The sequence below is a fragment of the Cnephaeus nilssonii genome (assembly GCF_951640355.1).
Source record: "Cnephaeus nilssonii genome assembly, chromosome: 9".
Classification (NCBI taxonomy): Eukaryota; Metazoa; Chordata; class Mammalia; order Chiroptera; family Vespertilionidae; genus Cnephaeus; species Cnephaeus nilssonii.
In genome coordinates this window covers 5,560,359-5,587,741 of record NC_137080.1, presented here as the reverse complement: position 1 = coordinate 5,587,741, position 27,383 = coordinate 5,560,359, and the positions used below count along the sequence as shown (strand labels likewise).

The 27,383-nt window shown below is 45.8% G+C and overlaps 1 protein-coding gene across 3 annotated transcripts in view; it reads left to right on the top strand.

Annotated features, from left to right (window-relative positions):
- The first annotated feature begins 7,713 nt into the window (after positions 1 to 7,713).
- ARID1B (AT-rich interaction domain 1B) overlaps positions 7,714 to 27,383 on the top strand; it is a 356,868-nt gene continuing 337,198 nt past the window's right edge. The window contains exon 1 of one of the 3 annotated variants that reach the window (XM_079780171.1): positions 7,714 to 9,254. In XM_079780171.1, coding sequence (XP_079636297.1) covers positions 7,842 to 9,254 — 1,413 coding nt within the window. In that variant the 5' untranslated portion in view covers positions 7,714 to 7,841. The remainder of the gene's footprint in view (positions 9,255 to 27,383) is intronic. The other 2 variants (XM_079780169.1, XM_079780170.1) reach the window with 2 other exon arrangements.

The following is a 27,383-nucleotide window of genomic DNA, read 5'->3' as shown; positions in this document are numbered from 1 at the left end:
TGCAGAAGGCAGCCTATCAATGATTCTCTCTCATCATTGATGTTTCTATCTCTCTCTCCCTCTCCCTTCCTCTCTGAAGTCAATAAAAATATCTTAAAAAAAGAGGGGGGAAATTCTTAGACAGAACAAGGCAAAAATATATATATAGAAGTTTATTTCTCTCTCATGAACCAAGTGCAGATAGTAACCAAGCCAGCACCGCAGCTCCCCTTAAACACAGGGACACGCCCACCCCCAAGGATCCAGGAAGTATAGATGCTTTGTACAGGTGGTCATGTGCCCATTAGAAAGTAGGGCTTTTATTACTAAAGGTGAGGAGAACATATGTTGGGGTAGGCAGCTTGTTTCTCTATCACATGTATGCGAAGTGCTGGGCACAGGATAAACACAATAAATGTTAGGTGATAATAGTTGTAAAACTCCAAGCAGCTTCCATGTGGCTTGGTTTATCGCTTTAATGCAAAGACCTGTGCCTGAGGTTTCCCCTTTTCCAGACTCCGTCCTCCCGAGGAGGGAGCTGCGTGAGGAGCAGGGCGTGTGAGGCGCTCCCCTCTGGGACACGGGCGCGGGCGCTTCTCCTTCCTCCTGCCGGGCCAGCTGGCCGGCCCTCAGGGCTGCACCTGTGGAAAGGTGGCTGGCAGCCAAGCGATGACACCACGGGGACACTGCCCTGCCTGGGCGTCTCCCTGCGAGGCTTCCGCTCTCTTCCCATGCAGATGATGGCTCTGCACGCGGCAAACGGGAGGGGCACTGCCTCCTTTCAGGGGCAAGCAGCCACACCGGGCAGATCTGCGTCCTTCAGATCAGTGACAACAGGCATGCCATCCCTGGCGCTGCGCAAACAGGGAATGGGGGCTCGTGGTGAGCCAGGAGTTGGTCGTCCTGACTCAGTGGGTTTCTTTGTTTCAATGAGTTTTCCATGGAGCATCTCAGTCTCTCATATTCCTGGCTAAGAGAGAGGCTCAGCCACAGAACATGTGCCGTCCACGGATCTGAGTGGTTGCCCTCAGCTCTTTAAAACATCTGAGCAAGCTGTCCTCAGGTCTAAGGTTCTCTTGTGAGCAGACTTGGCTTATCAGAGCAGCTTGGTTGGACGAGCCGTAGAGAAAACTGTGGCTGGGTGGATGGTGGGCGGGATGCTAGGGAGAAAAGCTGGAGTTTCCCGCGGCTTCATACACTGGTTTGGGCCAGAAAAGGTGGGGAGGAAAAGGAAGTGAGGAGAAGACCTTGGTCCTTCCGTGTCCTCACCCCCATGTCTAATCTATGACCAAATCCCTTCATGTTATTTCCCTGCCATGTCTCCCACGGAGGCCACTGCAAGCATGCACGGTGCTTTGTGCGAATTAGAAAAAGACACCCCACCTACCAGCGGACTCAGTCCTGTGTGAGGACTCAGTGCTGAGTAAGGCGCTGGCCCCCACTCATCTCCTGGGGCAGGAGCCTTGAGTCTTGGCAGTCTCTTCGGAGTCAGTGTACTTACCCCCTCCCTGGGGTCCCCTACCCCCAACCCCTGCCATCATCTCCCTGCTCTCACCTGGCCTATGCGCCATCGTGGCAGATCACAGGGAGAGCCACTTACAGAGCCTCAAAGGGGGACTCCGGTGTGGTTGCCCAGTTAGGTTCTACAGTGAGTCCTAGAGATGCAGTGGCTAGACGAGAAGATGTTCCTCGTGCTATTTGTTTTTAAACTTGTGATCTAATAACAGGCCACACAGCCTGCAGGCCACTATGAATTAATTACAATAAATCGTATTCTGTGAAAAGCGCGCTTGCATTGTATTATTGAGGCAGAATACATTAGGTTTAAAAAATGTAAACATTAAAACACTTTTTATGACCCTCTTTTATTATTTCTTAATATCATAATATACTGGGAGCCGCAATAAATGAAGGCGGCCAGGCCTCCTTGGCCCGGGGCCTGAGCCCAGACTCCTGGGACCTGATCCCCATTCGGCTCCTGTCCGCTCTGGCTCCTCCTCTTCCCAGCAGCCAGTGGGGGCCGGTGACAACCCAGAGCCCGTGTGGCAGCCCCCGGCCTAAACGCTGCCGCTGCTTTGCACTGCTCTTGGGACACAAGCCCCTGTTGACCTCCGCAGCCATTCCAGGCCACCGGCCCACTCTGCTCCCAGCCCCACGGGCCTCCGCTGTCTGGGATGCCTGTTCCCTGGTTGGATTGGCCTCACTTTTCCATTTTCAGCCCAACCCGCATTTCCTCGGGGAAGCCTGGCCTCAGGCCCCGGGGAGGTCAGCTTCTCGTTTGCTTCCCTCCTAGAACTGGGATCTTCCCTCAGAACAGGTTATCTCTGTGCAGTTAGGTTTCACATTTCCTAGTGGATCTCCTGATTAATGTCTGGCAGGCTCACTCGGTGCGGGAAGATAATTTTTATTTGTCACTGTTGCCGCCATAGAGCCTAGAAGGGGCCAGGATGAATGAATGGGAAGGTCACCTTCCCAGCTGCTCCTGTGGGTTGTGCTTTGGGAGGAGAACCTTTTACACACATGGTCCTTGAGACAGCAGGTCACCAGCACCACAGAGAGGAGTGTGGCTCCGGAGGAGACATCCCAGGGTCAGAGATGCCAGGGACAGCCCAACAAATGTCAATCCCCACAGTAACAGGTCACTCGTGGAAATGCCCTTTAAGTTAGAGAGAGAAAATGATGCTTAACAACTTGAGCATTTTGAGGAGAATGCATTGATAAGCAAATTTCTCAACGAAGTTGTCATTTTGTGTAAGAAAAGCATATACTAAGTCCTTTGACCCTCATCAGAACAATTCAATGGCTGTCAATAATATACCGGTAAAGGTGCCCATGGATTCTCTAAACGAATTAGAGACAAAGCAATGGAATATAAGCGGGGTGAAATAATAATCATGAATGGAAGCCAGTAATGCACATGGGTTACTCTTTTTTTTTTTAACAAATATTTTTATTGATTTTTGGAGAGAGAGGGAGAAATATTGATGTGAGAAGGAAACCTATCGATATTGGCTTCCTCCTGCATGCTCCCTACTGGGGATCTTGCCTGCAGCCTTTTGGTGTATGGGACAATACACATGGGTTACTCTTATTTGGAATGTATTGTGCTTGATATTTTGGAAGTTTTATGTAGTATGAAGCCATTTATCACACATGAAAAATACCCGGAAGACCCTCAGGTAAGTCACTGAAATCCTTCCAGAAAACTGAGGTGGCTGGCCCTCCAAGTGACCTCCCTTTGTATTCTTGTTATATATGACCTCAACTATGTTTACTTTCCATATATTTATATTTTTGAGGAACTAGACTGGTTATCTATAAGGTCTCTGTATCCAAGCAGCAGGTTATCAGTGATAGAAGCCATATACATAATTACATGACATAATTCTAGGAGAAAATATTGAAATGCACTAATAGGTACTCCGTCAGTGATTTTGATGATGGCGAATGGGTGATGACAATACTGGAAATAAAATGAGAGATGCCATTGAACACATATTTGTCTAAAAGTTATAGAAAATTTCTAAACTAGGCTGTAATACAAACTTATTACACTCCATCCAAAATGTGGACAGTCTAAGATAAAAAGTGCAATTTCTAATATGTAATAAGGTATCCCTTCATTGATGTCACTGGAATTGCTATGTTTTTAGGGACTTTGGAGAGAAATTGTAATAGTCTAACGTTGAATTTGACTTAAGGTTCTGAAAGTCTAGTTCCAACGGTGTTAGGTTCCCAGTGTCAAGGCTGAGGAGATGAGGGCGAGGTGCCCCCAGTGGCAGCCAACAGGCCCACGGGGACGATGCTGGGTGGGAAGTCGGAGCTGCTTGCTGACTGCTCAAGCCCTCCATGATGTTTCAGGGAAGCCAGACTGTTTTAGGACCAACGTAATGTTTACCTTTTTTATTCTTAAAAAGGTAATTCTATGTTTAAATCTACAAAGTAGACTCTAGATAAATTTGTTGAATGCATCAGTGTAGTTTCCCCCCATCAAGGTTTATTATCCCCACTATAATATTTTTCTCAAGTACAATAGTGCTATTTATTGATCATCCGAGTCCCCAATTCATTCAAATTATTGGCCTAGATTTTTAAAAATCCTAATTGTTTTGCATCCTAAACGTATGGACCACTGTTAATGTGCATAGTTGTTTTAAATCAAATGGTATATCCCGTATTTACTCAGTTATTCACCGCTAACGTCTAAATCGGGGAAGTGAAAAGGACAATTGTTTAGCGCTCTTTAAAGTCCCTGACCAGGATCAGTAGGGAAATCCCATTAGCTCCATTCATCGCGTTTCTCATAAATCTAAAAGGAAAGCAAGTATCCAAAGCCTTCTTCTTTAGTAGTTCTTATTTGTAAAACCTTGACAGGGCTTAATTCTAAATTGCTTCCAAATGATGTAAAGAATACTGAGAAATATGATGGGTAGTGAATCGTGATAGTTTCAGTTACTGAATAAATAGCCAGAACACTAAAAGGGGACTAATCTGAAAGCAAACAGTCTGATGGGCTCCGACGAGGCAAAAAGAACTGTGGCATTCTTAAACTACCATCTGGCTCAGGCCGCTGAGTGGGCAAGGCGGACAGTCTTTTATTCAGCACGCTGAAACGTATTCAAAGGAGCTGTACTTGAATATTAATTTTTCATATTGTTAAAAAGCACACACACACACAACCAAGCTATTTTTGTAGCCCAAAAGGAATGTTTAACAAAATAATCCTCTGGCTAAACATGAGCGCACGGGGCAACCTGCGGGTGGGAGTCCGCTGTGTGCGTGTGGCCGTTGGGCCGATTCCAGGGTCCACCTCTGCGGCTTCTTTGTGGCCAGAGCAACTTATTAAAGTTGTCATCACGGTTTGAAATTTAGGCAAGAGGTGCAAAAATAAGGAATTCATTAGGAAAAACCAACGCAGTCATTTCTACTACCTCTTCATCAAAAAAGAAAATAATGTAGAATTGCCATATAGGGTAATGGAGGCAAGTGACTGTAGAATCTGCAGTTCACCCTGTGTTTTTGGGAAACGTGAATCTGTTTCATCACTTTCTGAGAGACCCCCGACAATTGCCATTTTGTTTATCAAGTCTTGGATTTTTAAATGAAACTATCAGAGGCCTTAATTTTGTTTTCCGAGGTGTGTTTGAAAAGTGTCCGTTGAGTAGATAGAAGCCCGCTACTCATCTTCAGCGAGATGCTTCCAAAAAGGTATTTTAGCACTCTCTGGTTTAAAAGACAAAACCAAGTCCTGTGGCTTTGTGCTGTGCTTCTCACAGACTGCAGTGCCTTCTGTCTGCTGTAGGGTGTGGCATCTGCCACTGGGGAGGAGAAACTGGCATGTGTCGCCGGTTCTAGCAGACTGATTGCATTGTGCGTGGGGCCTCTATTCCAGAGCCTGTTGGTTCCAGTCTGCTAGATGACTTGCTGAAGCAAACAGAATTAAAAAAGATTTTCACTTACATAGCCCCCCCCCTTTTTTTTTTACTTTCATGACTTTTCATGAAATAATATTTTAAAGAAATGTGCCAGAGCTGAACTTGGTGACTCAATTTTCCGTTTTAGAATTAGTTATAAAGATAAGCCAGAAATATGGCCACCCTTGTATGAACTGACTTTGATGTATTTTATCAGTTTGAAAAAAATATACCTTTTTGATTGTATGTATATATTTAGTTTGACTATAAATGTCTAAAAGCATAAATATGTAATTGATTTTTAGAATATATGCATATACACACATAAACAAGAGACATATATTTATATTTGCATGTGAAAACTTAACAAATTCAACTTATGTGATATAATGCATATAATTAGTATGCACTGTATTTGAAGATATAAAGGGAGAAAATCCAGAAGAAAAATGTCAAAAAGGCACAGTAACAAAGATGTAGTATTCTCTTGGCAAAAACTGATGAATGATTTGGTATGAATTCACCTTACAGTTGTTATTCTCTCTTACACAGGATGATATAACCAGTTTTCCAATTGTTTGCATAGAATTGCAATTTGTTGTTTCTTCACTCTATAATAACCCTTGGGTATGCACGTGACTCCCCTCCTCCCTAACCAGTCCCCCGTTTTTCCCATCTATCCTTTTCTATTTTGTCATGTAACATTGACACTTGGTCAAGCAAACAAATATAACCACTGCACTTGAAATAAACTGAAATAGTCTTTATGAAAAGCTGGAGAATGAAATCATTTTACAAAACTCCATTCTACCAAAATCATATCTATTATTTCAGCTAGTGTGACCTCTTGAAAGCTGTGGTTTCCAATGCTTTCCGTCCATGAAAACTGAGTCCACACTAGTGCAAGGGAGCCATTGCTTAGGCTAAGGAGGCTTTTTGAAGATATTCAAGGTGTTACTTGGTAATAAATGAACAATAAACACAAAATACCGTAAAGTGGTAAAACAAATAGTATTGTTTAAAGAACAAAGCATGAAACATTTCTACTCTAGGATTAGATATGATCGATTTATATTATTATTGATCTTATGTTTATTAAATATAACATGTTTTAAATTACTTAGAAATGAACTCATCTCAAGAAGGTTAACTGTGAATATTAACCTCTGAGTTATGGGGAAAGGTGTCATATGGATTGATAAAGGTCTGAGATGGGCCGCAGAGTCCCTGTTTCTGGACCGATAGTTACATTTCCATGTGGAGTTGTTTGGGTCACAACACACTCTTCTCACCGGAGACTTGCCTTTCAGGGGGAGGACTGACAAGTGTAGGAAAGACGCTCCGTTAGGAATACTATTTCGAGTTTTCACTGATAACCCTACTTATATGCATAGGGTGCCTTAAAAACAGTCACAGTAACATCACCTTCGGGGCAGGCCCTCAGGTGTGCACAGGGCACAGTGGCTCAGCGGTGGCTAGCCTGCACTTACACTCCTGAGTTTGAGTTTGAAGAAGTGTGGGAATCACGCTGATGGCCCGGAGTCCAGGCAGCGGCCAGGGCCCTCCCCACAGGTTACCTAACTCCTGGGAGAGGCAGTGCTCTCGCACCGATCGCTCAAATAGTTCCTTTCTCCCCGGCTGCTCCTCACCTTGGAGGACAGCAGACAACTTTGTTCCCGGCCCTTCTCCCTCTTTTGTCTGCTCGTCAGACCCGTTTTCCCCCGCGGTGCCGTTCCCTTCAGACGGGAAGACAAACACGCGGACGCCCGGTTGGCAAGGAGACGGAGGCACGAGGGGAGCGCGCAGGCTCCGGGCGCCCGGCCGGGCCGCGGGGGCCGCGAGGCTGCGGCGGGCGGGCCGCCGAGTCCAGTCCGCGTTTTGCGGCTGCGGCGGGGCTGCGCGCCGCGGGCGAGGGTGCTCCCCGCTCGCCCGGCTCCTCGCACGCCGCGCCGGGCCGAGCGGCGCAGCCCGTCGCCTCTGTACCCGTCTCCGGGCGAGAGAGGAAAAAAGTTTCATTGGAACCCGAACTCAAACTTTCACCGGGAAGCCCCACGGCGGGAGCGGGCCCAGACCGTGAGGCGTGCCTCCCGGCCCGGCTCCGGCGGGGCCCGGGGAGGGGGAGGGGGCTCGCCGATCCCCGCCGGGGCGTGCGGACGCGCACAGGAGGGGCCGCGGACGGAAAAGTGGGGTTTATTGTCTCCCCCCGCCCCCCGCCCGGCTCGCCACGCCGCGGCGATCATGGCCGCGCGGGCAGCAGCGGCGGCGTCGCGGGCGAGCGGCGGCGAGCGGCGTGCGCCCCCCGGGCCGCGGCCGTCGCCCGGGGCCCGGGACCCGGAGGCGGGGGCGCGCGGCGCGGCGGCGGCGGCCCCGGGACCCACGCTGGGGGGCGGCGACGGCGGCCCGAACAGTGTGCACCCCCACCCCCCGCGCCCCCGTCTCGAACGGAACATGGCCCTCAGCGCGAGCGCGGCCGCCGGCACTAACTGCGCCCAGGGCGGCGGGGCCGAGGCGGCTCTCGCGGAGGGTGGAAGCGCCGCCGCGCCGTCCTCCGCCTCCTCCTCCTCCCCTTCCTCCTCGGCGGGCCCGGGCTCGGCCATGGAGTCGGGGCTGCTCCCCAACCACAAACTGAAAGCCGCTGGCGAGGCCCCCGCCGCGCCCCACCAGCAGCACCACCACCATGCCCACCGCCACCACCATGCCCACCACCTCCTCCGCCACCACGCGCTGCCGCCGCCGCTGAGCCCCTTCCAGCCGCCGCCGCCGCCCGTGGCGGCCAACAACGGCCTCGGCGGCGCGGCGCAGCCCGGCCCCGACATGGAGCCGCCGCAACATGGAGGCGCCAAGGACAGTGCCGCGGGCGGCCAGGCCGACCCGGGCCCGCCTCTGCCGGGCCCGCCGGGCGACGAGGACGACGCGCCGCCCAAGATGGGGGAGCCGGCGGGCGGCCGCTACGAGCACCCGGGCCTGGGCACCCTGGGCGCGCCGCCGCCGCCGGGGGCCGGGCCCGGGGGCGGCCCCGAGTTCGGTCATTACTACGGTGGCGCCGGCCCTGCGAGCGGCGGCCGCGCCGGGCCCGGCTTTGATCAACATGGCGGACAACAAAGCGCCGCGCTGGGGGTGATGCACGCCGCTCCGGCCGCCGCCGCCCCCGGCGGCATGGACCCCCTGCACAACTCCCACGAAGGGTACCCCAACAGCCAGTACAACCATTATCCGGGCTACGGCCGACCCGGCGCGGGCGGCGGCGGCAGCGGAGGAGGAGGAGGAGGAGGAGGAGGAGGAGGAGGTGGAGGAGGAGGAGGAGGAGGAGGCAACGCAGGAGGAGGAGGAGGAGGAGCAGGAGCGGGAGCTGTGGCGGCGGCGGCCGCGGCGGCGGCAGCAGCAGCAGGAGGCGGCGGCGGCGGCTATGGGGGCTCGTCCTCGGGGTACGGGGTGCTGAACTCCCCCCGGCAGCAGGGCGGCGGCATGATGATGGGCCCCGGCGGCGGCGGGGCCGCGAGCCTCAGCAAGGCGGCCGCCGGCGCGGCGGCGGGGGGCTTCCAGCGCTTCGCCGGGCAGAACCAGCACCCGTCGGGGGCCACCCCGACCCTCAACCAGCTGCTCACCTCGCCCAGCCCCATGATGAGGAGCTACGGCGGCGGCTACCCCGACTACAGCAGCCCCAGCGCGCCGCCGCCGCCGGCGCAGCCCCAGTCCCAGGCGGCGGGGGCGGGCGGCCAGCAGGCGGCCGCGGGCATGGGCTTGGGCAAGGACATGGGCGCCCAGTACGCCGCCGCCAGCCCGGCCTGGGCGGCCGCGCAACAAAGGAGCCACCCGGCGATGAGCCCGGGCACCCCGGGCCCCGGCATGGGCCGATCCCAGGTAACCCCCGCGCCGCCGGGCCTGCTTCCGCCGCGGGGCCTCGGCGCGCGCCCCGGCCCTAGTTTCTTTCTTTCCGCGTACTTTTCCGCGTCTCGGGCGGGGGAGGCGGGGGCCCGGCGCCCACGGCCGTTCCCAGGCGCGGCTGCCGCGCGGCGGGGCCGGGGCGCGCCGGGGCCGGGTGCGCGGCCCGGGGGCCTGGCGAGGGTCTGGCCGCGGCCGGCCCGGCGCGGACACCGCCGGCGCCGCGCGCCCCGCCGCCACCCCGCCCCAGGCCGAGCCGCGCGCCGAGCCGGGACCGCGCCGCCTGGCCGCCGGGTGGGCGCCGGGGACGGGCGGTGCGGCTTTTGTAGCGAAACGGGGACGGCCCGGACGGGAACGCGGACCCCGTGTCCTCGGCCGGCGCCAACAATGAGCTCTCCCGGGGGCAGGAAGGAGGCACTCGGTCCCCCCTCCGGCCGCTCCGCGCTCCCTCCGCGCTCCAAGGTGAAGGGGAGAGGCGGGAGCTTTGTGGCAGCCGGGGGTGCGTTTCGCAGTCCCGCCCGGCCTTTCGGAGACACTCGATGCGGGCTTTGGGTCGGAACGTTTGGGAGCCAAAAGAACCCCCGAGCGCGCAACGGTGAGGAGGTCAAGGGTTCTGAAACCCATCGACCCCTTCCCGAGAACCGCCGGGAAATCCATTATTCGGCTTACGGGCCGCTGGAGAGGAGTCACCTTCAACAGCCAAGCTGTTGGAAAGGAGCGCACCCGGGCGCAGGGAACTTATGTTGATGGTGGGTTAGGCGTGCATGTTATTCAGCCAGGCCAGGGAAACGGGTCCTTTTGGGTCGGGCTCATTTGGGTTTTCTTTAATTTGCTGTCACCCCAGCCCCGCGGCGTCAGTGGGAAGTGTCCCGCTGGCCGGCTCTTCCTTGCTCGTGGGCTGCGCCTGAGGACTGGCTGGATCTCCTTGGCGAGGTTTGGAATTTGAATTGTGGAGGTAAACTGGCTGTAATAGTCTCCAGACAGCTGCCTCCGAGTTGACATCTAATCTGCCATCTGATTGGCTCCCCTCTCACCATTGGGCATTTAGCGCTGCTGATGTAAATAGAAGTGCTGAGCAGCACAGTCACCAGAATTCCTGCCACAAATAATAACCGAGCTCTGCTACAAGCAGATGTAAGGCTGAATGTTATTTAAAGCCTCAATTATTGTGAATCACATTTTTAATAAGAGGATTAAATACATAGAACACTCTGCCGGTGTCCAGCGTTGGGCATTTGTAACATTCGGGTCTGTGACAGTCCTAACACGGACGTTGCATGGATCACAGTCTTTAATGGTAGGGTGAAGATATGGCCGTTGAAGAATAATTAAACCAAGGATTTTTACCAAATTTTGCATTTGTTAAGCTTTTACAAAAGTACCCTTTACAGAGCCACCTATGAGAAATATTTGAGTTATGCCCTCACATTTTAATGTAAAAATTGAAAGTTAGGCTATTAAAAATTTCAAGATTCTGTTATACAATATCTTTTAGTGAAATTTAATTAGCATTATAGCAAGATTAAAGTTATATTTATAATAATTTGCGTTTGTAACAATTCTGCTTTGAGGTGTTTGTAGATGAGATGTTTTAGTTAGAATTGACATTATATTTGTAAAACATGAAGTGGGAACAACATATGATATTTGCAGATAATTAGTTAAAAGGGAAAAGTGGACATTTTTGTGAAATACTAAAAGTCATTTCATATTCACTTATTTGGAGAAGACAGAAGTGCTCTAAGAACCTTTCTTTTCTCCCCGGATTATTTTGTTAGGTTGGGTAACGTGAGCCTTGTTTGAACTGCTTACACAATGAATTAGGGGAACTAGATTGCAGGCAAGTTGTGTTAGGTGTGTTTCTTCCAAATAATTTTCATTCATAGGCCTTTTAATGTTATGAAAGTTACTAAAATTTTAGTCTATTACAAAGCAATAACAGTGGTTGTAATATATATTTTCACTCAGCTCATTTATTTAGGAAGTTGTATTTTAATAATAATCATATCTTAGAGGAGAGACTTGTCTGAGTGATTGAAAGACTGAATTTAACTTATACTCATGTCCACTGCTTTCAAATCTATACTTAGTGGGGTTTTACTTTTAATGATAATATATTTTCCATTCTTGATAGAAAACTTGGCGACTTCAATTTTTATTTTTGAATCGGCACAGGTAAAAACAGAGAGAAACCTTGTGAAAATAAACCCACGTAATTAACTTACAAAAGATTTGCTTTGTCAGTTTGCTTTTAAAGGGACAGTTTAAAATTCACATCTTTTGTAGACTAGAAATGAAAGGATGATAGAGGCAGATGCAAGTTCGTGTTACTTTAGAGTATTATCTCTTAATGGTACCAGTCATTTTAAGTATTTTGTTTTCTTGGAATGAGAGTGAATCCATTATGTCCTCAGTGTGACCCTTGGGAATAGCTTTTTTATTTTTGAGGGGAAGACAAATGACAGGCATATGACCTAGATTCACAGATTTCTTTTAGGTGCCTTACCGTATAACATGTGGAATGTGTCTTCTTTATATTTTTCTTTTTGGAATGGTAGTATCACTTAGTATTTGCTATGGTAAATGACTAAGAAACAGTCATTTGTCCAAAACATTAAATTACTACATAACTATAGGTCATAAAATGCTATTAAATCACATTAAATGATGAAATTTTCTTGTGGCTTTTAACACATTTAGTTTCGTTTTTGATTTTAGGAAACCGTTTATATTGGGTGGCAAATGTTTTTGTAATTAGGAACAAAACATGCATATATTGTAGGAGGAAGCACGTTTTAAAAAGTGAAATAAGCCATTTTATGATGCAGTTTTGGGTTTTTGTGAAAGTATTCAGATAGAGCAGTTTCAGGAGGAATGTTGAGACTTGCTCATATAACTGAGATTTTATAATGTCTACATTTATACTGAATTCCAGTAATGCTATTTTAACTTTAGTTTTATAGATTATAACACAATGTAATAAAAAACCTTATCATTAAAAGGAAAGTGATTAGCTGGCCTACAAAGCAGGAAGTTAAAGGCTGGTTCCTGATTACCTTAAAATTTGTATGATACGTTACAGCTAGCATAACCATCACTCCCCACTTCCCCTAACCCAGTGAAATCTTACCCTATCTGATATTTTAAATCTTGTAAAAAAAATTTTGTGGCCTAGATTTCTGTATTTGCCGATGTATGGCTGGCTGGCTGGCTGCTCTATCATTGGAAGATGTGGAATTAGCATCTGTGGTTCATAGAAAAGGCCTATTATGTAAGAAACAAAGAAAATATAATGAAAATGTCTACAGTTTTCTGTTTTCCTAGGTTCTATGGGATGAAATTATGCATGGCTTAAAGTTGTTTTCATTGGAGAGCCTGTTTTCTGTGTACTTTTGACAGTTCTTTTTTTAATGGCAGCTACTCTTTTAAGACAGCTATCACGTAAATTTACATTCATATTAACACAGAATCAATAAGTATATTCCAGGAGGAAGCAACATAGTCTCACCTTGGATCTATAATGAGGACCTTTAATGCCTCTTTTTTCTTTGGTTTTGTTTTTTATCTATATTTAGGAATGAATTTTTGGCAAGGCTTTATATACTTGTTTCATTTTTCCCAGTGTCATATAGTATCAGGGGTGTGTATCTAACCCTAAGCAGCATGTTCCTTCATTAGAAATGAGAATACTGTTTTTACTTTGGTATAAAAATAGCATTAATCCTGGTTTGAGAACTGCTTTTAAAAATATAAGACAATGTAGATGAAGACTCTTAATATAAACTCATTTGGTAATTTATTAGGCACAGACATTTTTTAAAAGATAGGTATAATAGATTGGGGCTGTGTTTTCAGTTTTGTTTCTTATTAATGGTCTTTATTACTTTGTGCTTTGGGGCAGGGTGTATCTAACAAAATGACTTTTGATCTAATGGGAACTTACTTATTTCTCTAGGATAAATACCAGCATGACAGGCAAACTGAAAAGATGATTATTTCATTTATTTAACCCTGTCCTCTCCTAGGAAGAAAGTGGTTCGATTTAACATTTGTTGGGGCCTCTGACATTTTGCTACTTATTCTGAAGACTGATTTGGAGATATCAATTTCAGATGTATTAGTATAGGAAACTGTGTTAGCTTTTTGCCCAGTGTCCTAAATATAGAGGCTCTTCTCACTATACCAGACTGACATCCGTTCTGTGTGCTTTGATCCATATTTGTGGAAAAGGAACTAATGTTTCACTTGTGTCGCTTTCATTTTGGACTGTGTGTAGATTTGTAAATTTGAGGCTTATATTTATGTTTGAAAGAACTGTCGTGTGTTACTTAAAGCGATGGATTTATGGAGGCGCAAAATGAATATTAAACTCATTCCATTAATTGTTTTTGCAGTATTTAGATTTTGAAAATGGCTGTTACAAAATTTTTATGACATTTTAAAATGCTGTTTATACTTAAGGGGCCGCCACATCCACGTTCTAGGCCTTTTTGGAATTGGGTAGTTTTTGGTAGCTTGCCTTTTAAGAGGGTGCCTTCCTTTATCAGCAGATTTGTGCAGGTTCTCTGTGGATATGTAAAGTAGAACCACACACTTGCTGTGCATGCCTGCTTGAGGCTGAGTAGTCCCAAGTCCTTGTTCCCTGTGGTGTGGGAAACTCATCCACCAAGGATAGATATATATTTATGTGACATAAATGTACATCTGTTTATGCAGTGTTGCTTTTTCCAGTGCGGAGGCTATTTATACAAGTCTAAGTGGCCCTCTTTGGTTTGAGTGATTGAATGAATTAATTTTGATCTAAAAACCTAGTATACTTTAGTGACTTTTTCTTTTAGAAATTTGATGAAAAAAAAGATTTAGGTACCATAGCCTTGATATCATTAAATATTCACTTATATTGCTTTATGCTAACATCAGAATGAATGGAATCATTGAAATATGTACATGTATTAAGTAGTTTTAACACTTCACATCAATTGAGTAAACGAGTGAATTTATTTATCAAAGTAAAATATATGTTTCCACAGTAAGTTTTCAGTAAACATGTGCTATTTTCAAAATCTAACTAGGAGTAATTCTAAGAAAACTTATTTCCTTAGATTTACTTATTTGAATAAGATCCAACAGGCAGTTTTCAAACCCACTTCTGAGTGGATCAATGCCACGAATATTAGAAGGCTGCTGAGTTTGACAGATGAACTAATGATTCTAATTGGTTTATTGAGATATTTATTGCTAGGAAAGAGCCTAACACCCTAAAATCTTCAACATGTCTGGTGTACCAGGAGGGTAGATGGCAGCAGCATCTGCGCATCAGCCACAGCAGCCAGTCCTCTTGAATTGGACGGGGCTGGCCTCTGCTCGCCACCTTCTGTACCGTGTGCCTCTCCCTGTCTGCAGTGGGCCTGGGGAGGTGAAACCTGAGAGCCACACCACAGTCATTCCTTATTCGGTGACTAGAAGGGAAGCCATACATGATGAAATCAGAAGAAAATCCTAGACCACATTAACAAAACTGGAGGGGGGGGGAGGGCGGTGGGGGGGGATGCCCTGGCTGGTTTGGCTCAGTGGATAGAGCGTCGGCCTGCGGACTGAAGGGTCCCAGGTTCGATTCCGGTCAAGGGCATGTACCTTGGTTGCGGGCACATCCTCAGTGGGGGGGAGTGCAGGAGGCGGCTGATTGATGTTTCTCATGGATGTTTCTAACTCTCTATCCCTCCCCCTTCCTCTCTCTAAAAAAAATCAATAAAATATATTTAAATAAAAGGGGGGGATGCTACAAAATTATATTCATGTATTTTTTTATTGTGGTAATATATACACAAAATTCACCGTTTTGATAATTTTTAGGTGTACAATTCACCTAATATACTTAATGGTGGCATTAAGTATATTTGCATTGTTTTGCAGCCATCACTCCATCCATTTCCAGAACTTTTTCATCTTACCAAATTAAAATAAAAAATATTTTTTCTTCATGTCAAACTTTAAAACTGTTAGTTATTGCCCGGCCAGCGTGGCTCAGTGGTTTGAGCGTCAGCCTATGAACCTGGGGGTCATGGTTCTATTCCTGGTCAGGGCATATGCCCAGGTTGCTGGCTCGATCCCCAGTGTGGGGCGTGCAGGAGGCAACTGATCAATTATTCTCTCTCATCATCATTGATGTTTCATCTCTCTCTCCCTTCCTCTCTGAATTCAATAAAAATATATATATATATATATAAACATAACAAAAAAAAACCTGTTAGTTATTAATGTGGATTGTCAGTAAGCAAAATAATCTTATTTTTATAACTATCAATCTTGACACTTCATAGTTTATTAGTAAGTTCTTCCTCAAATGCTCCTTAGGAATGTTAATGGTGGTTTTTGTTTGCTTTTAGTCTGTTACTTCCTCCTAATTCTAACATTGGGGTAATTGACCCAGATTTTGCCTTTTTGGAAATGTTTGTTGTGTAGGTTAGTATCTTCATTGTCAGTTATGTCATTAAAAGTTTGTTGATAGAAACCTGGGACTTTGTTAAATAATAGGGAATGGAAATGAACTGTTACCACGATCATTTTTCCCTTTACTTATTTCTCTCATCTTTTGCATTTTTAGCCTCTTTTTAAAATTATTGGTTTTATCCTTCTACTATTACTGAAAGTCATTTACAATGGTAATTATTTTCTATTTGTGTTTTAAGTCCTGGGGCATCCCACCACCCCCAACCAATCCACGTGGTGCTGTGTTCATGGTCAGGCTCCTCTGAGCCCCAGATTTGTGTGCTTCCCTCTCATGTTTTTCATTTCTAGTTCTCTGTAAAACTGCAGAAATTCTTGGTATGTGGAAAAATTCCTAAATTAAGAGGATCGGCCTTTTAATTATATTTTAGAAGCAGCTGCAAAGGGGTGCTTCTTGGATTCTGAGTAATCTTTCTTGTGAAGAGGCTTTTTTGTGTGTAAAGTATTGGAGTTGTATTTTAGCTGCTGTTGATGCTGACATATAGTTGCATCTTTCTATGATCAGTTATGTACTTTAACACCGGGTTCCTCAGAGGGCGCAGAGAAAATCAACTGTGATTTGAGTGCTTGTATTGGGCAGCAACAATGACTTCTTAAGGTGTAAACATCTAGTATTTGTGCATGCTGTGAGGTGCATGTTAGATAAATATCTACTCCACATGATCAATTGGCAAATATTTATCGAGCACCCATTTTCTTAACCAGCCTTTGGGCCAGACACAGCTGGTAGCCAGGGCGTGGGGATCGCCGCTGCCCTGGTGCGCAGTTCAGGCTGAGCGCCTGCTCCCATGTACCTGGGCCAGGCGTGTTGGCATCGCTGACTTAGGACTGGCTTATTTAAACAAAGTGCAAATCAACCCTGTGGGGCAGCAGGCTGCCGGCCTGCTTTTTTGGGGCGGGGCAGAGGATTTTGGCAAAACAAATCATTGTAGATGGTTGTGATATAGCTGATATGAGCGAGTGACTCTTCCATTTCTACCAATCAATTACTGGCTTTATGCCAGGGCAAAATATAGATCCACTACCGAGAGTAATAACTAAAAAAAGGACAATATAATCACTGTGAAATTTATATACATGGTCCCTTTTCTTTACCTCTGTTTTCTACATGGCATGGGTTCTTGGAAAAACAGGTACAACAGTGTGCTCAGATTTAGGAAGATACTTGGATTGCTGGAGTGCTTCTGGTAACTGTTTATGTGTGCTGGCTGAGGGTGGGCTCAGCCCCTGCTCCTGGGCCCTGAAATAAGCCTTTCCGAAGGCGAGGCCTTGAGGATCCCTGGAGGCTGCTCCACAATTCTTAGCATCTCCAGTTTCTTTCTCAGACGAGCATCTTAGAAGTTAAAGTGCTAACTACTTCATAGCCTTATTTTGAAAGGATTGTTAAAATTATAAAATTTGTCTAGAATTTAGCATCCAATTTCTGAAATTTTAAGAAGTGAGTTTTAAACATTCAATGACCATATGTTTATACAGGGTGAGGCAAAAGTAGGTTTACAGTTGTGAGTACACAAAACAAGTTTATTATTGTATTATTTTCCATATGAACAACTCTAAACCTACTTTTGCCCCACTTGTATATATCAAACTATAAACCCTTTTTAATATCTTTTAAATTTTGTGCTTCCAGTTTGTATTTTTATAATAAATTCACTTACCCACTGAATTATAAATGACCTTGGAAATAGAAATATAAAACATTGCTACTGTACTGCTGAGCAAGTATCTTTCTGAAGATGCAGGCATACTGCTGAGGGAACTGGTATATTTGTTGTGTATTAATTTATCCTGTCGTTATGAGGCGTGATGAGAGAATACCAATATATTGCAAGGCCTCTGATGTAAACGAAAGACCATGGGCTTGGAGTGGGTCAGATCTTGATTCATTTGTCGGCCTGAGCACCCATTTTCTCTGAGACGGGGCAGGGGCTCAGCTTCCTTGTCTGGAGTGTTGCCTGCCGGGCAGGGGTAACATTGAGGTCATTGCTGCAAATCCTGTGGCACCTGTGCTGGCACCTCTTCTTTCTCACCTTCCTTCCCATTGGAGTAGTGAGGGGTCCTGGGTCTGTTCTCCGCCTGGCCCTGCCCCACTTCAGGGTGTGGCAGAAGACAAGTCCCTGCCTCCATCAGTCAGGTGACCCCTAGTCCCTCCCAGCTGCAAAATTCTGGGTTGAATTTAATTCTCTTTTTTGAATTTAAAAAATAGTGCCTAATCGGCTATGCACCACTGAACAGCTTATTAAACTACACTAGCTCCCAGCCATGTTCAGTGAATAGAAACTGAGACCTGTGCAAGTGCACAGACTGTGAGTTCCGCTGTCATTGCCCTCGCAAAATGTCGTTTTGTACTGAACTCTGGTAAACAGTTACATGAGTTGTTTTGGTTTACCAATAGAGACTATGGTGATGTCATTGGAACAAACCGTTGCCTCATTTACTATTCCATCCTTAATATTAATTAGTAAATTCTGTTCTCTGGCCAAGAATCATTCCTTTCTTATACTTCTTAGACCTTCGCACTTTCATGATCTGCAGAAATGACTGGCTTTTTACGGGAATTACTTTCTGCAAAGGAACCAAGTTTCAAAAATTTAAAACTAGGCTTTTTTGAGATTCTGGGTGGTGGACTTGAGCTCTCTCATTAGTTGCTTCTGTATCTGCTTCACTTCAGTGAATATAAGATTCAGATTTGGTCCTTAGCAAGAGTATAATTTACTAGGGCTGCTCTCAAATAGTCAAACAGGGAATGTCAAATCTGCGAATGCCAGGGGCCTGCCTCAAATATGTAGAGAACAGCTTTTCTTTTTAATTTTTTATGCTGAGATTTATAAAAGTATCAGGGACCAAATTCAATTCTATTATGAACAAATACTTACTGAGCACCACCTGGAGCTTAAGATACAAAGAGTAAATATCTCATATGATCCATAATTTCCCCTGGTGAATTATCATAGACTCCTGGTGTTTAACTAAGTGGAAATGAAAATGAATGGCTACATTATTGTTCTGCAGTTCTGTGCAGAAAGACTATATCCCTCAAAGTGCATCATTTAAGAACTCTTGGAAGAGTAGTTAATGATGTGCCCAAACTGAACATTTCCTGATCGCAGGATATATTTCCATGTCAGTTTCAAGGAATCTGTTCTGTCCGTGTTTCCCTGCTTTATGTGGAAGGTCAGTGCCTTGGAGATTGTTCTTAGGTGCTATGACATTGATGAGAAAGTGGTGTTAATTTGGGTTTTGTTTTTCTGCTAAAAAATGGCTTAGCATTTTCTTAGAGTATCATTAGCATGATGGAATTAAAGTTCAGTTCACTTCACTGGATTGAACAGCTTTGTGTCAGGGCTTTGGGACTCCAGGTTTGTGTCATCGCGGGGAGAGTTGGGGCATCAGACAGATGTTTGTGGAGAGCCCACTCTCGTGGATGATGGCTCCCTCGGAGACGAGGGCCTGGACCTTGAGGAATTGATGACGCAGTGACTAAGGACAAGAGAACATGCTACACAATTCAGCATAAACAGTGAGTTTGAGTGAGAGTTTTGATTTTAGAGGGACACCTCCCAGAGACGAGGTTGGGGCGGGGGGGGGGGGGGGGGGGGAGATGAAGGGGAGGGAGGAGTCGGAAGTCTGTTTGCTAATCAGCTGAGACCTGGTTGATGAGCTGCCCACCAGGTGACTGCAGCTGGGGCCGAGGCCCTAGCGAAAGGCTTGCAGGTTCGAACCTGTGTGCGCTCGGGCAAGTTTGTAGTTCCCTAATTTCTAAAGGGATGGGAAGGAGTACTTGATTTATACAGTTGTGAGCAGTGGACTTGACAAAGTACTGATAGGACGTTTTCATACAGAACAAAGGACGACTTTCTCAGGAATCAGGAATTAAAATGAGCTGGGTGTGGTTCTGTATTAGTTAATGGAACAGCCTCTTAGTCTCTTCTCAGAACAAGTACGTTAATACTTGAAGCTTATTTCTAATCTAGATGGTTCAGTTTTTTAATTGCCTGATGTGTCTTTACCTTGTGAGTATTTAGGAAGAGTAAGTTATAGAGCAGCTGATCACATCTCTAAAATGTCTTCTGTAATTGTCCAGTTTCTTTAGTCATATATTTTTAACGGGTGAGGAACTGTTCAGAAGATCAGTAATTGGAACATTGAATTCACAGCTATGAACAAACATCAGTAGCCCTTGGTGTAGGGGCACAGACCAGATAAAAAGCTCTCCTGAGATATTCACACATTGTTCATGGTTTATCATAGAAGAATGTTCTTAGGTTACTGAGTGGACATTAGTGATTAAAGTAAATAGGATAGTTTGTGGGGTATTTTTATTTTACTTACTATTTCATTTAATTAGAAATATGGATTGAGTACCTCTGGCCTCATAAGCAGTCTAAATTGTGAGCTGAAGGAGATTGGTGGTACAACTTTCCAGTTTTGAAGTGGATCTTTTGCTTCTAATTATTTTTTCATACATTAAACAAGTAGTTTATTATTGAAAGTTAACAGCTGTTAAAAGTTGTAGTTACATTTGTTATAATTTTGCTGGGTTTAAAAAGCTTCCTCCCCTCCCTGGCAGTGCCACCTCCCTTTCATTTCGTTTAGTCAAGGAGGGAAAGCAGGCAGAGCTGTGCTTTGTCACAGTCGTGTCCTCACCTGGTGTCCATTATGTGGGCAAGGACTTGTCCTTCCTTCTCCATGGTGAGAAGCTTGAGTGCTTTACAGCAGCTTTACTGGAATCTAGAATTATTTAGTGAAAATAGGACGCAAAAAGCAATTTTGTGTTTTGTCTTTTATTGTGCATTAAGTTCCTGTAATTTTCCATATTGTCATAATAATAATAATGAGGTGAGAGATTAGAATGGAGGAAGAAGGTGAATTTTATTTAAGACAGTTAGGTGTATTTGGATAACGTGAAGAGAATGTTGCTCTTTAGTCTAAATACCCTTTCCTGGTCGAAGTAGTTTTTGGTTCGTCGAAAAACTAATACAACAAAGTTGTAATCAGCCCTTAAGAATCTGAATAGGCAAGCCACAGACTGGGTGGACATATTTACAGTATGTATATTTTACAAAGAACTTGCATACAGAATATACAGGAACACCAACCAACCAAAAATAAGCAGAACCATCCAGTGTTTTAAGCGTGCCGAGGACTTAGCTATTTCACAAAAGCAGACGTATGAGTGGAGAAGTAGCACATGAAAAGATGCACAGCATCAGAGTAATGGTAATCAGTGCCTCAGTGAGCGACCACCGCAGCCACGAGTCGGCTGTAATAAAAAGGACCCACAGCAAATGGAGGTAAGCACGTGAGAAACTGGGCCTCTGTGTTGCTGGAGAGCCACTCTGGAGGACGGTTTGAGAGTGTCTTCTGCAGTTAAACATATATCTGTTCATTGATTCTGCAAAACCCGTTCATAGGAGTTTACGAAAGAGAAATAGAAACATTTCATAAAAAGACTCACAAGAATCTTCTCAGCGTTATATTTATAACCCAAGTGTGGCAGTAACCCTAATGACCATCAATTAAAACATGGATAAACAAACAAAAAAAACAACAACAAGAAAAAGAAGTTGTAATCAGATGTTAAGATATTTGAGCCAACTGGCTGTCAATATGTTGAAGTTGTATTCTCAGTGCATCTAGAAATTTCATATAAATGCATTTTAAGAGGAGGGAGGGGTACCAGCATGGCCAGACTGGTAAAGCAGAAATCTGGATTTGATTTGCATGTCTTTTAGGGACTGGCGAAGTTTCACACATGAAATAAACTGGGTAGTGTGTGGGGCATCACATGATCAAAATATTTTTCCCCTTGCTGCTGCCAGAAGCTATCTATGGCTTTTCAACAATCTTACTTGTTGGGCATCATGCCAAGATGTTTAAGACAACCCCTTACGTGAGCTGCTCCATTCTTAACCTCTCTGACTGAAGTGCCGTGACCTTCACATATGTAGATTAGCCATGTGCTCTGTGAATTGAAACTTGCTGCCTCAGGAAGAAAGGGTTTTTCTTTTTATTCCTCTGGGAATCTGACAGCCATTCATCCCTGACCTGGGCAGAGGTAATGCAAGGAAATTGGATTCACATGGCACGCGGACAGATAACACAGGGAGGCAGGCAAGCTTTCTGCCTTGTCGAGGATGAATATTCTGTGGGGTGGATAATGTGCTGACGTGAAGAAGCTGAAAAAAGCAAGAGGGGGAGAAATGTAGGAGTTTTGGAACAATGCCTTTTTAAAAGAGGAAACTGTTGTTATGGGCATTCCTAATTAGTTGTGACTCTGCTCTTTTTCCTTTCTAACCCAAGTTTTTGAAATCGTTTTTGAATTTTTGTTTATTTCTTAATACTACTTGATAATGAAATAATTTTCATATTGTGGGCAAGCTGGGCTAACGTAGGTTTAATTCCGGAGAGCCATTCACAAACAGAAGTCATTAGAAAGTTGGAGAGATGACTGTTACCACCTGTACCTGGGAGAGGCGCATGTTTCTTGTCTTTCCCTGTGCAGTCTGAAACGAACTGATTTTTAAGAGAGAGCTTTACTCAGGTGTGCGTGCGGTCTTACTTGGTTTCATAGTGATTAATAAAAGTAATTAACGAATAGTGGGTGTTTGGATTTTTATTAGACAAAACCAGTTTTAAAGAATGTTTATCTTTGTTAGTAAACATACTTGAAATTAAAGTAAAATTCTATGTAAATAATAGTCATGACACTTGATTAGATTGGAATGACAGTATTCAGAAGGAGTGTCTCATTATCAAGAAGAATGGGTCTGAAGTGGTTCTTTAACGGGTTTCTTAGCCAAAGGAGGGGATAGGTAGGGCAGGTGGAAATTTATGAGAGCTTTTGCGTGCTTTTCAGAGCTGGGCCTTTCCTGTGCACCTCAGGACTTGTGAGATATTATGGGTCAGAGCATCAGGTCCGGGCTCTGTGGGGGAGGGATTGGAGGTGCCTGGCTCTTTCTACAGGGTACAAAGAGGACGTCTGATGGGAATGTGCGTAATGGATACAGGAAGCAAAATTACCCCTTGACTTGAGGGACACTTGTTTCTTTTCCACATGAGGGCTAATAAAAACAGTGGGAAAAGGATTTGATCATGATTACGGAGAACGTGTGGGCTTCCAGATTTCCGTTCACATGACAGACGTAAGGAGTAATAGTGTAGAGATGGCAGGACTGATATTTTACCAGCATCTTTATGTGCAATTGGGAGGGTGGAGCGACCAGTTGGCCCCAAAATTAAGTTAATGCAAGGGTGGAGGTGAGGGGGTGTGGCCACAGCTGAGAAGACAGTGATTCTGCATTTGGAGGAGGAGCAACGCACGCACATGAATCAAGTCAAGTCAAGTCCCCGTGGAGAAGTGCTGAGGGAGCCCGCGGGTGCAGATGAGGCAGGAAACATGTCAAGGTGGTAGTGAGTCAGCAGCAGACTCAGTGATTTGCTTTCAAGGGTGGCCTGTATAAGACATGTGGGACTGCAGGAGATGGGCCTTCCATTCTAGTCAGGTATGATTGGCACAGTTCTTACAAACACATTGCTTCCTTCCCATCCTTGGCCTCTCAGATAGGGAAATGCAGGTTCAGAGGAAGATTTTTAGAAGATCCTCAATTATTGTGATAGTAGAGGCCCGGTGCAGGGGGATCCTTCAGCCCGGCCTGCGCCCTCTCGCAGTCCGGGAGCCCCGTGATTGATCACCCCGCAGAGGGAGGCCCCGCCCACCACTGCCGGCCAGGTAGCCTGGGCCTCCCTCTTTGGGGGATCGTGGGGCAATGGCGGGGCCCCCGACCAATCGCATCACACCCGCCTTGGTGGTGGCAGTCAGTGCTGGGTCACCGTGGCGCTCGCGACCCAGGAGGGACCGAGAGGTCAGCAGTTCAGCCCGCTCGCCAGTCCCCGCCCACCTGAGCCTGCTGAGCGCACACCCTGGCGTTCGGTCTTCCGGTCATTTTGGACATTATGGACCCTGGCTCTTTATATATTAGGATAATAAAAGCAAGAACAATGATAATAGCTCCTGTTATTGAACATCTACTATGTTTGCCAGGCACATTGCATGAACTTCTTCTAAGGGTGTATCATTACTTTTTAAAATTAATTCATTGATTGCATCTTTATTGAGGTAACATTGGTTAATATTAAATATATTTCAAGTAGACAACGTTATGCGTTTGATATCTGTACACTCTGTTGTGTGCTCACCACCATCCGTTACCATATATGTTGGACCCCTTCATCCATTTTGCCCTCCCATGTTCCCTTCCCCTTGTAACCACCATTCTGATGTCCGCATCTGAGTTTGTTTTTGTTTTGTTTCTTACCTTTTTGTTTTATATTCCACATATGAATGAAGTCATATAGTTTGTCCTTTTCTGTATGACTTATTTAACTTAGCATAGTACCCTCAAGACCATCTATGTTGTTGCAAATGGTAATATGGCATCTTTTTATGGCTCAGTAGTATTCCATTGTATGTATACCACATCTTTATCATTCTTCCATCGATGGACACTAAGGCTGTGTCCATGTCTGGGCTGTTGTAAATAATACTGCAATGACCATATGGTCACATACGTCTTTTTGAGTTAGTGTTTTCATATTCTTCGAAATCTGTGTTCCCAGGGCATGAAGGTGGCTATTGGGTTTTTCTGATGGTGTCACTGAACATTAATTTATATCTGCCTGCTAGGGGAAACTGTCCCACAGCCTGGGTCATCGGTTTGAGTTGAGTCATAAAGGGAGGCTGTGAAATAGGCTGTTGTTTAAAGAGGAGCGTAGATTCTCTTTGGTCTGGGGTTAGTTAAGTGTGGCTGAGACGGAAGGTAATGGGTTGGGGAGGTGGTGGACCAACATCTACAACAGTGTCTATAGCACATAGTATGTGCTTAATAATAGCTTTGGATGAGAAAATGGACACTAGACTGTGTCTTAAGGTCACTGGTGTTATAAGTCCAAGGAAGTATGAAGAGAGAATAGGGAAGGAAAGACAGGTGACAATTAGGGATCAGAAGATTGGAGAGAAGGGAGTATACAGGGAGCTGGAAGAGCGAATTTTAGAGTAAGAAACCGACAAAATAAAATTTAATGGTCATTGTGTGCCCGGAGTGAATGTGGTGGTGAAAGTTGTAAGACAGCCCCACAAATTAGCATATCTTAAAATAATCAAGATGTTAAATGCGTGGTTAAAGAAGAAATGTAAGGCAGAAAAATCCTCCAATTTGGCAAGGTCATCTCGGGATGTATTGTCATGGTTATTTGTCTTTGCTGTTGCCATGGGGCCATTCTGGGGCCTGGTGCAGTGGTGTTGGAAGACAGGAAAAGCACTCGCCCTGGACCCAGTCAGATGCTGCGTTTTGCTTTGTTGCTTTCTTACCTGAGGAATGTGTAGGCTGGCCAGGCTGCGGGGTGTTGGGATGGTCCCAAGACCCTTTTAGACTTCCTCTTCCTAATTATGTCTAAAGGTAAGGTACAATACTGGGAGATTTCCCTTTTATGCCCCTGTTAAAATTTGTCAATAGAACCAAATCTCACAGCTCTAAAAAAAATCAACCTGGCTCATAACCTTGTCTTAGATAAGCGATGTAAGTTAAATCCCACTTACCCAGTCCTGCCGAGTGTGTGAGCAGTAGGCAAGATCAGGAGCCAAGACTGGCTCTAGGTCTGCTTCCTGGGTTTTTGACTTGTGTTTTCTTTACCTCCTGCTCGCTCCTAAATTTGAGGCTGAGAATATTTCCAAGTGACTTTAGCTCCATAATGCTTTTTTTAGCTTGGAATTAAATGAAGGCTTTCCTCTCTCATTTCCTATTTAATAAAAATAACCTGAATTTGCTTTATTACTTATAATAACATATCACTACTAGAGTAATCATGGATTTATAGTTTGTGAAGTTAATGCTGACTACACCTAACCCACTCCAAGCAAATGAATGAACTCTATTTGTAAGAATGCGCAGGAAGAAAAACAAAACACAACTGGCAGCCTGTTTTTTTTTTTAATAGACTGTTGCCATGTGTCACGAAAATTCTTTTCTCTGAGACTGGACCTTTAATTGTGTTTGGTTCTTTAAACTTCTGAAGGGAATGGGAGTCTTTGGTGGCTTAGCAGCCACATTTTTATTTCGCTCCTCATGATGAAAGGTATCATTTGCCTGGAAAGCTAACAGCTGTCTACCTGTGTTCCTTCTTTCAGAGAATTTCTTAGTAAAGTATCATTCATCTAGTGCAGTGGTTTTCAACAGTGCAGTCTCAAGGCGCTGCGACCGCTCTGAAAGCCCGAGAAAATCTGGCACGATGCTTTTGAACGTAACTCTGCTGGAGAAGTATAAAGCCATTCCCCCCTTTCAACACCGATGGTAGTTATTTGGTTTTCCATGGTAACGGTCCTTTTTGTCGTGTTATGTAAGTACAGCGCGGAGAAGTTAGCCGAGCGGCTGCGGGGCAGCAGACGAGAAGTGAGGGGCTCCGAGGAGCAGACAGGTTCTGCCAAGCCACAGGGCGGAAACCAGCTGTGCTAGCCAGCACCCGGGACCTTGTGGGGCATCGATGAGAAGCCAGCCCAGCCTTCCATGCCCTGTGTCTGTGAGCGCCTTGGACACCACGCCGTAGGAGAAACACAGCGTAGTGAAACGGGACATGTCGAGGGAAACCTTCCGTCCCGCAAAAGCCCGGGAAAGAGGGGTGGGAAGGCGGGGTTAGGGGTAGGTGGGAGACCTAAGTTGATGGCCAACAACAAATTGCCAGATACTGAGTTACTTTATGTATATACTTATTCGAAAAAGAGCTTTGGTACCTAGTCAGCACCTACCGTGTGACAGATAAAATGACCCTACTCCCATAAGGCTTACCTTTCAGTGAGATTTGATCCCAAAGACAGCAGAGCCTCCCATCCCCGTGGGGCAGTACCTTTATAGTAGGGTGGACAGCAGCACAGGGAATGGAAGGAACTGGACACTTTCAAGTATTGGTTTTGTAGCAATGAGACTGAAGATGACCATGTAATAACACCCACATGTGAAGGAACTGCCACGGTGGTTTCTACAGGCGTTCCAATAAATGCGCGGCCCGTACCGGTCCCAGGGCAGTGGTCAGACAGCGCTGCCACTGTCCGTGGTGGACACGGCTGCCGGGCAGTGCTGCCGCCTTTGTGTCCTTCACGCTGAGAGAAGAGCTGCACACGCCGTTCTCAGCTGACCCCGCCGGGAGAAGTCACGTGGCATTGCAAGTCTTTGAAGGTGTTCAGCTGCTTTTCAGTCATCCTGCATGATTAGTAACAGACATGCTGGGGTGGAGATGTGTCCCACGGCTGAAGGGAGGTGCTCACAGGCATAGGCAATGGGGATCGGAGCGGAGGAGGGAGAATGGGCCCAGAGTATAAATGTGGGTCCTCGGCCTGAGGGGGGGCAATGAGTGCCTTTGGGGGCACTGACATTTAAGGAATGAGCCAGAAAAGGAGGCGGGGAATGGGGGAGAGTTCCACAGAAGCTCAGAGGACGAAGTCTCTGGGAGAGATGCTCCGCTGTGGTGAGCACTGAGGACAGCCCACAGGAGGGAGTGCGTCTTGGTTACTGTCCGCTGGTGATCTTCAGAAGGGCAGAGGACGGGCGA